The 10018-nt window shown below is 42.0% G+C and overlaps 1 protein-coding gene across 1 annotated transcript in view; it reads left to right on the forward strand.

The window, feature by feature from the left end:
* The window catches only part of LOC311225251 (nardilysin-like), a 50643-nt gene extending 41726 nt beyond the window's left edge, over positions 1 to 8917 (forward strand). Inside the window, 7 exon segments of the mRNA XM_084310467.1 lie at positions 375 to 422; positions 729 to 781; positions 2470 to 2553; positions 3145 to 3235; positions 3704 to 3820; positions 4296 to 4385; positions 8656 to 8917. Coding sequence (XP_084166593.1) covers positions 375 to 422; positions 729 to 781; positions 2470 to 2553; positions 3145 to 3235; positions 3704 to 3820; positions 4296 to 4385; positions 8656 to 8871 — 699 coding nt within the window. The 3' untranslated portion in view covers positions 8872 to 8917.
* The last annotated feature ends 1101 nt before the right edge of the window (positions 8918 to 10018 follow it).

Raw genomic sequence — 10018 nt, forward strand, 5'->3', positions numbered from 1 at the left:
ACACACACACACACACACACACACACACACACACACACACCCACAAACACACTTTTTCCATTATCAGACTTCTCAGAAGAGAGGACAATGAAATCTTTGCAAAGTCATTTGACATCCACTTATCTAACGGCACTCTCTTTGGGTCGTCTTTCTCTCTCTCTGTCTGTCTCTCTCTCTGTTTCTCTCTCTGTCTGTCTGTCTGTCTCTCTCTCTGTCTCTCTCTCTCTGTTTCTCTCTCTGTCTGTCTGTCTCTCTCTGTTTCTCTCTCCGTCTCTCTGTCTCTCTGTTTCTCTCTCTGTCTCTCTCTGTTTCTCTCTCCGTTTCTTCTCTCTCTCTCTCTCTCTCTCTCTCTCTCTCTCTCCCTCTCTCTCTAGTCTGGCCCTAAGAACCTGCGGGAGCACACGCTGATGGAGCTGCTGGTGGTGAATATGCTCTTCCTCATCCTCACCGTTTGTCCTTCAGACATATACTTCAGATGTACATACAGTAGATATTGTTATGTCAATGCCTCTTTTCATCGATGTAAAAATGATTATAAAGTAGTATTTTTATATGTATTCGCCAAAAACTAAGCAAACGAAAATGTGCTAAATAAAGGAAATAAATAAATAAAGACAGAAATCGGATAAAGCAGTCTAGGTATGTTCATTTATATTCAGTGTCATTGATTTCCCCTCCAGCCTGACTGAGTTGTTGTTGTTGTTGTTGTTGTTGTTGTTGTCTCTCAGATGCACATGGAGGAGCCATGCTTTGATTTCCTCCGGACCAAAGAGACCCTGGGGTAACCGTCTGTCTCTGTTGGCGTCTCTCCTTCTCCACCGAGCCGTGACCAGAAACTAGTATACGTTATAAATAGTGCTGTCAATAGATTTAAATTTGTTTACTAATTAATCTCACAATTTGCTGTAATTAATCTAGATGAATCTAGATTAAAAATAGCATTTTATTTTTATTTAAAAACCGAAGCTTGTAACAGATATTTACTTGAGTAAAATCATGGAATTAATGTAAAATGAACACAAAGAAAGTATATTTAGATTCAAAGACTATTTTAATAGCTTTCTTTGAATACAGAGTATATTTAGATTCAAAGACTATTTTATAGCTTTCTTTGAATACAGTTTCTCTCCTGTGAAATACAAATGTTCAACAAAACCATCAACATTGACTCAGCTTTAAAGACCTCTTTCTTATATCCGCGGCGCTAACAGAAATAAAAACAACCCAGGCCAATGTTAAGTGCAGATTGGCTTAGAGGACGATAATGTCTTGTATGAACTACCAGTAATATAAATCATATTAACAACAAAAATGTGTTCCATCTTCATGTCGGATGATTTTCAAAAAGGTGCATGAGTCGATGCAAAAAAAAGAACAAGCAAATATACTGCTGAAAGTTCAGAATGTTGAAGATTTTTCACTCCATAGATTAATCTAGATTAATTTATTTTAATGCTTTAAATCATTTAAATTAATCTCCAAAGTTAAAGCATTAATTTTGACAGCCCTAGTTATAAAGGATATTCAAAAAAATATTGTTTGCCGTGACATGGTCGATAATAGGAGACATTAAATGTGGCACAATGATGGATCTTAGTGTGCCCGTGCATTCTGCCAAATATTACATTTGTCGGCCAGATAGACGGTAGCTGCCATTACATAACTCTGAAACGCCATAACTCGTACACTTGTCTGATTGAGACAGAACTTTGAAAACATTAGTCATCTCACTTTGCCTCTAGGACCACCCATGTCTGTTTCTCTGTCTCTCTCTCTCTCACTCTCTCTCTTTCTCTCTCTCTCTCTCTCTCTCTCTCTCTCTCTCTCTCTCTCTCTCTCTCTCTCTCTCTCTCTCTCTCTTTAAACCTTGTTCTATCTCTCAAACGCTCTGTTTTCATGCATACAATAACGCGACTATTGAACTTACTGTGATTAAAGCAAAAGTCAGATGCAGCTGTTTTACATGATCATCTCCTCATTTCAAGATAACGTTATATGTGGTTTCTTGATTCTTTATCTACTGGTGATTAGTTGATCAGCCTCTCACTGAGAGATGTGTCCGGTCCCTCTCTGTCTCGGTCTCTGTGTCTGTCTGTCTAAACCTTTGTCTGTCTGTATCTCTCTCTCTCTCTCTCTCTCTCTCTCTCGTTAAAACCTATTAATTCTGTCTCTCTGTCTGCCTGTCTCTCTCTAAACTTTTTTTGTCTGTCTGTATCTCTCTCTCGTTAAAACGTATTAATTCTGCCTGTCTCTTTGTCTCTCTCTAAACCTTTGTCTTTCTGTATCTCTTGTTAAAACATGCATTCTGTCTCTCTCTCTCTCTGTCTCTGTCTCTCTCTCTGTCTCCTCTCTCTCTCTCTCTCTCTCTCTCTCTCTCTGTCTCTCTCTCTGTCTCCTCTCTCTCTCTCTCTCTCTCTCTCTCTCTCTCTCCTCTCTCTCTCTCTCTCTCTCTCTTCCCCCCCCCCCCAGGTACCATGTCTATCCCACCTGCAGGAACACCTCTGGTGTGCTGGGCTTCTCTGTCACCGTGGAGACGCAGGCCACCAAGTTCAAGTGAGTCCACATCCCTGATATCACAAGAATTCTCCCTCAATTTATCTGTCTGCTATCTGCTCACCTAGACCCAGGCTACAATTCATCTTACTGCTCTGGCAAATGTGAGAGGGAGCTGATGGATTACCAGAAGAAATCAAATATATTATATATTACATATTTTTATATTAAATCTGCCCTCTTATCTCCATTCATCTTCTCTCCCTTCTCTCTTTCTTTCTCTCTTTCTCTCTCTATATATATATAAATATATTTATTTTCTTGCTCTCTCTCTCTCTCTCTATATATATATACACATATAAATCTTTCTTTCTCTCTCTATATATCTTTCTTTCTCTCACTCTCAATATATATATATAAATATTTCTTTCTATTCCCCTCCTCTCTCTCTCTATATATATATTTCTTTCTCTCCTCTATATATATTTCTTTCTCTCTCTCTATATATCTTTCTCTCTCACTCTCACTCTATATATATAAATATTTCTTTCTATTCCCCTCTCCTCTCTCTATATATATATATATATATATTTCTTTCTCTCCTCTATATATAATTATTTCTCTATATGTGTATATCTTTCTCTCTCTCAGTACTGAGTTGGTGGAGTGTAAGATTGAGGAGTTCTTGGCTTCCTTTGGAGTAATGCTAAACGCTCTCACTGAGGACGCCTTCAATACACAGGTGTGTTTTTTTTTTTTTTTTTTTTTTTTTTTTTTTTTTTTTTTTGAAAAATCAGGACACATTTTCGAAGACACGTCACAAAATCAGGACATTTGGGGACGAAATGAGGACATTATTATAATGGTGGTTGTACTTTGGTAGAAAATAGTTCCTACATGGAACAGCTCACAACCAGGTCTGTGGATTATTATTTTGAGTAACCGGGTCTTGATATCTGGAAAGAGACTTTGAGTGCCACAAAACAGAGTGCCATTCACCTTGGGGTGATGGCAGACATCACTATTGGCAGATACCTCCAAAACTAGGCAAATCACACAGAAACTATCTGGATGGATATAGATGGCACTCCCGGGTAAGAGGGGGTGAACGGGTGAGCAGCCCCTTCTACGGTTAGGGTTAATTACAGAATGTGAGTATGTAATGTCCTCATATTTCGTGTGTGTGTGTGCGTGTGTGTGCGTGCTCCAGGTGACTGCTCTGGTGAAGCTGAAGGAGTGTGAGGACACTCACCTTGGAGAGGAGGTGGACAGGAACTGGGCCGAGGTTGTTACCCAGCAGTACGTCTTCGACAGGCTGAACAGAGAGGTGAGGACAACACACACACACACACACACACACACACACACACACACACCGGCTGTTATGCTTGTGAGGACATTCTATCGGCGTACATACCCTACATCCATTTCCTAACCCTTAACCTTAACGAGACAGAAATACTTAATTGGTTCTGGTCCCCTTTTTAAGGTTTTCTATTCTTCTGGGGACATTTGGACCTTTTATACCATACACACTTGCACACACATACAGTGTACACACACTTAATTTCACTTCAAACCTCTATTTCAACTCGTAAGACACTGAGGTGACTCTCATTTACAGCAACGACAAGCTTACAAAACAAGACACAGTTTATCAGCAATTTCATACATATAGGCACAATGAATTAGAATAATCCATAACAAAATCAGCTAAGACAGTTACAAGTCCACACACAGTGGTCGGAGATCATGCTTTTAAATCTATTTCAATGTCCTTCTTTACCTCCCTGTGTGTTCAGATCGAGGCTCTGAAGCTGATGACTAGAGCTGAGCTGCTCGCCTGGTTCCTGGAACACAGAGGACAGAACTGCCGCAAACTCAGCGTTCATGTATGTATTTGAACCTTACGTTATGAGGGAAGGGTGTGGAAAGACATTGTCACTGTATTTATTAAATCAACTTTCATTAATGAATATAACTCATCAGTTTTAATACTATAATATTAGTGTAGCCTAATCTTTATCTGCAACTGTGAAGAAAAACCCCATTGGTTTAAACGGAATGAATAGACCCATAAAAAGAAAAACTTTGAATGTTAATTTAGAATTCGAAACAACGAACGAAGGTCCGAACGTTCGAACGTTTGGGCTCAGCCCTATAAGGCTGTCGTCTCATAGTTAGTCCAGCTAGGGAGGGGCGATATGCACAAAATATCATGTAATACAATTTATCATGGTCCTATTTCATTCAAAATGGTCTAATTTATTTAACTTTTTATTACTGCTGCAAGGAATCTTTTTTTGTTAACTTTATAATCTACAGTATGTATATAATCTTTACAATATCTATATATCATGGATGACGGTATAGTGAAAATCCATACCTTTCGAATGAATCCATGACAGTGTACCTTCACATTCGTTATACTGTATATATAGCCCCACGCCCAGCCCTAAAGCAAATATACTCAACCATCAACATAATTACCACGGAATAACACTGGAGGGTTTATTCAGTGAAGCCACATGTTCAACCTCCTCTACACCACTGTATGTATGAGACCCTGCGGGGGTGAGGAACGAGGAATAACACGTGCAAATCCATTTTAAATTAGTTAAATCTCTATTTACCGAAAGCACAGAACTGGCAGCCTGGGGGAGCTAGGAAATCCCTTTGAAGAAACGTACATGGATACTGAGACCCCCCCCCATGACATCCTGCCAATTGGAATCCCACAACGCCTAATGGGAGTGACGGGGTGGAAGGTGTAGTCAGGCGTGCCAGGGTGCCATTAGCCCCCAGGTTCCCCTTACCCGCTATACTGTATATAAGTGCACCAGATGTCATACAGTACGCGTCCAGCTAATTGGTTTGGAGTGTATTAACTGGCTGAAGTCAGTTGGTAATTATTTCCCCCCCCCCCCAAAAATTATAAGCAAATCTCCGTTAAGCACTAGATTTGAAGAGGTCCAACTGCACGATTGCCTGTGGGAAACACAATTTTACAGATTTGTTGATTAAATCAACTAGCTGATTAATCAACTGAAGCCTAATTTTTACTTTTGCGGAAACGGCCCGTGTACTGTAGAACCACAGAAAATTTGAAATTTTACTATGCGCCGCAGATGCCACAGAGGTGATGATTGGGCTTGAGGGCGAGGAGGCGGGACTTCCTGTGTGTGGGACACACACACGCATGCACTGAGGGAAAGGAGGCGGGACTTCCTGTAAAATCTCACAACCGGGAATCTTAGGTCATGTCCACACGAATCCGGATATTCAGCAAAACGCACATTTTCTTCCACGTTTGGGCCTTTCATCCACACGTAAATGGCATTTTCGGAAACTTAAACGGAGATTTTCGAAAACGCATTTTAAAGTGACGGTTTTTCAAAATTCAAAATGTCCGTTTCAGTGGATCCGTGTAGCCACGTTAAACGCATAGTCTAGATAAACGATGACGTCACAGCTCACTACGCATGCTCAGACTGTTGTTCTGTGGAAATAGGCAGCCTGCGGGCCATAATTGCCCCACCAGCAATAATATCTGGCCTGTCAGATTGTTTGGAGAATATTACTTTTCTATTTTTCTAATATATATCAGACTATAGTTAGGCTATATATTTCAGCTATAATGTCCAAACAGAGAAACTACCACCACCTAAAGAATCCTTATTATACCTTGTTTTATCCATGTTGAGAGTGAATAAAGGGTATAGGCAGCAGGTGCAATGTTGCTTAACATGAAGGTAATAACGTCGGTGGACAGCGCCTGGTGCTGAAATGGCAGACCAGCAGTGGGGTATGGAATGACAACACCAGTTCAGTAGGTCATTCGACATATTGCACACAACTTACAATCAAATTGTTCAACTATGCAATACTATTAATACATGCATATCGATGAGTCACTAAATTCCAAATGCCACATAAAATATCTACAAACTAAACTGTCCAAATATGTTGGCTTATTCTGTAAAATAAGTCATTTTCTTCCCTTGCCTGCCCTTCTCACTCTATATAAAACCTTGTATGAACCCCTCATCAACTATTGTAACGTCATATGGTGCAACACTTACCCCAGCCATCTCAAGAAACTTGAAAGCTTACAAAAGAAAATACTACGAGTAGTGTCATGGTCCGGGTATAAAGCGCCCTCACGCCCTTTGTTCTATCACTTTGGTCTCCTGAGGCTCGCTGAGTTTAACATACACCAAAACGCATCAATTATGTATCAAGTTGTCAACAACATGAATCACAGACTGTCTGAGCTTGTCCCAGTCTGCCGTCCACTGCACATCCACAACACAAGAAATAGGCATCTTATAGCATGCAGGGGCCCACAGATCTGGAACGAGCTTGACGAGAGTCTGAAACGGTCTAAATCCTTCAAAACATTCAAAAAAAATCACTGAAAGAGGAACTGCTTAAATCATATCTCTAAATAGAATCATAACTTAGGTATATACATTTTCTGTATTTATGTATCAATGTTGTATGTCAGTTAGTAGGTAGGTGTGTAAGTCTACCCACGTTGTATGTTTTGTTTTTGTTTTTGTTGTTTATTTTTTGTCTATATCTGTGTTCAGGCTCCCTCCAAAAGCTTTAAATAGCTTCTTGGGAGACCTGGCACATGCACACAATTGTGTCGTTGTTTCACATGAAGATATGTACATGTAATATATCGTGTGTGTGTGAATAAATTCATTCATTCATTCATTCATACATACAGTAATATTCCATTTTATAAACAATAAAAGAACAAAAGGAAGGACACATAATAGAATCCCTTTGTTAACTACTCTCAGCTTCTGCTACTCATGATCCACCTCTTTATTTTGGTAGGCTATTCCATAGTACTGCTGCTGAATACAGGAATGAGTTTTGGCCTATTACTCCGTTACATCTTACTGGGACGAGGTCTGTAGGGCTCCCCCTGGTGGCGTGTCCGTGTACATCCCTAACCCTGTTAAAATATCCACTAAGGTACTGAGGGACAGTATTCCCGAGTATCTTGTTGTGTACCATGCGACGCACTTCTTCAACATTATCTGATTTTTTTTTTTTTTTTTTTTTTTTTATAAAAATCTAACGCTAACTAACCTACACTGTAGCACTCAACACTTTGATGAACATTGTTACTCAGCTGATAGATTTGTGCCCTTCCTGATGACTTGTCGTACAAAACTTGTAAGTCGCTTTGGATAAAAGCGTCAGCTAAATGTAAATGTACCATGCTAAGTTTTAATTGAGAGACCCTCTCCTCAACCCTGAGCCACTTGAGGCTGTTAAAATATGTCTGTGAAAGGTGAGTCCTGGGATGGAGTTTTAAAATCAGTCTAGCTCATTTGTTCTGAGCTGTCTGTAGCCTACCTTTCAGTGCTACTGTGATGCCAGTGTACCAGGAGGAGCATGCATAGTCATAATGACATTGAATCAGGGCCCCTGCCAGGACTTCTAAGGCTGACCTGTTAATATAGGTGGACACTCTGCCGAGAAATGTTATTCTCTGGTTGATCTTTGAGACCACCTTTTGTGCCATGCTCACCCCTGATAAGGTGTTGTCAAAAACACATCCTAGGTACGTGACTTCCTCCTTAGCTGTAACCTCGGTATCTCCTACCACTACTTTGAACCCAGGAGATTTTTTTAAACGGAGCCTGAAAATATCCGTTTTGCTAAATATCCTGATATGTGTAGACATGACCTTAGTCTTATCAACAAAAAAAATCAGTTTCAGTGGAGGCTGGCGGGGCTAATTAACTGTACCGCCACTTGTAATTACACACTCTTAAAAGATTAATAAGATGAACATCATTTGTTAATTATTCTAAAATGATTGTCATGCACATATCAGCTTGAAACTGCTTAGCTAGGTCATTATCCTTGGAACAGCTATTTGTAAAGACGTTGAACAAGGGTCTTGATGTTTTTCATGAAATAGTAATTTGAATAATTCGACGGCTAATTTTGAAATTGGCAAGCAACGGCTTCCTTGTTGCGTAGAAACAAGGTGATTGTGAATGAATGAATGATTTGTGGTGCACACAGAACGGACACACGCACACGCTTGCTAGGCCGTGAGTCGGGTTTAAAGATGTCTTAGTGGAGGGTAGTCCCGGAGCGTCTTGGTAAATTGTCCCGTCTCCCAACACTCAGGTGGTCGGGTTCGGCCGGGAGGAGAACGACGAGGACGCCGGCGAGGAGCCGGCGGAGGGAGAAGGCAACACGTGCGCCTCCTCCTACGGCGAGGTGTCCAGACTGACCTTCCTCTCTGCCTCGCCCAAGATGGCCGACGCCACCACCACCATCATGGACATTCCCGCATTCACCCAAAGCCTGCTCCTCTTCCCCTACCACAAGGTCCTCAAATAGCCTCCTGCAGTACTCGGGACTGAGAGACGGGGGCGGAGGGCCTGTGCCTTCACACATTGGCGGGGGGGGGGGGGGGGTCATTATCCTTGAGCAGTGCTGCATGGGAGCGGATGAAGGAGAGGTGTAATGGTCCCTCTCTGGCTCGGTTCCATTTTGGCCCCTCGATCCTCCCTTCTTCCCAAGATCTTATCTATACCGTGTGCACTAAACGGAGAGGACGGGGTATTTTATTTCAAAGGGTTTACTTTTAGATGAGTGATGTTTATTAAAGAAAGCCGGTACAATGGCGTTAACTCGGTCAGAAGAAGCTCGTTGTGGAATGTTAATGTCAGGAGTGTAATTCTTTCAGCTTCACATTTGTCCCATTTGTTTAGTGCTCCCTCTCGGAGCACAGTCAACTCTCAGTATATTGAGGGGGCGTGGCTTAGTGCACCCTCTCTGAGCACAGTCAACTCTCAGTATATTGAGGGGGCGTGGCTTAGTGCTCCCTCTCTGAGCACAGTCAACTCAGTATATTGAGGGGGCGTGGCTTAGTGCTCCCTCTCGGAGCACAGTCAACTCTCAGTATATTGAGGGGGCGTGGCTTAGTGCTCCCTCTCTGAGCACAGTCAACTCAGTATATTGAGGGGGCGTGGCTTAGTGCTCCCTCTCGGAGCACAGTCAACTCTCAGTATATTGAGGGGGCGTGGCTTAGTGCACCCTCTCTGAGCACAGTCAACTCAGTATATTGAGGGGGCGTGGCTTAGTGCACCCTCTCGGAGCACAGTCAACTCAGTATATTGAGGGGGCGTGGCTTAGTGCACCCTCTATGAGCACAGTCAACTCAGTATATTGAGGGGGCGTGGCTTAGTGCACCCTCTCTGAGCACAGTCAACTCAGTATATTGAGGGGGCGTGGCTTAGTGCACCCTCTCTGAGCAGTCAACTCTCAGTATATTGAGGGGGCGTGGCTTAGTGCACCCTCTCTGAGCAGTCAACTCTCAGTATATTGAGGGGGCGTGGCTTAGTGCACCCTCTCTGAGCACAGTCAACTCAGTATATTGGGGGGGCGTGGCTTAGTGCACCCTCTCTGAGCAGTCAACTCTCAGTATATTGAGGGGGCGTGGCTTAGTGCACCCTCTCTGAGCACAGTCAACTCTCAGTATATT

This window comes from Notolepis coatsorum (assembly GCF_963971535.1).
Source record: "Notolepis coatsorum genome assembly, chromosome: 3".
NCBI classification, from domain to species: Eukaryota; Metazoa; Chordata; class Actinopteri; order Aulopiformes; family Paralepididae; genus Notolepis; species Notolepis coatsorum.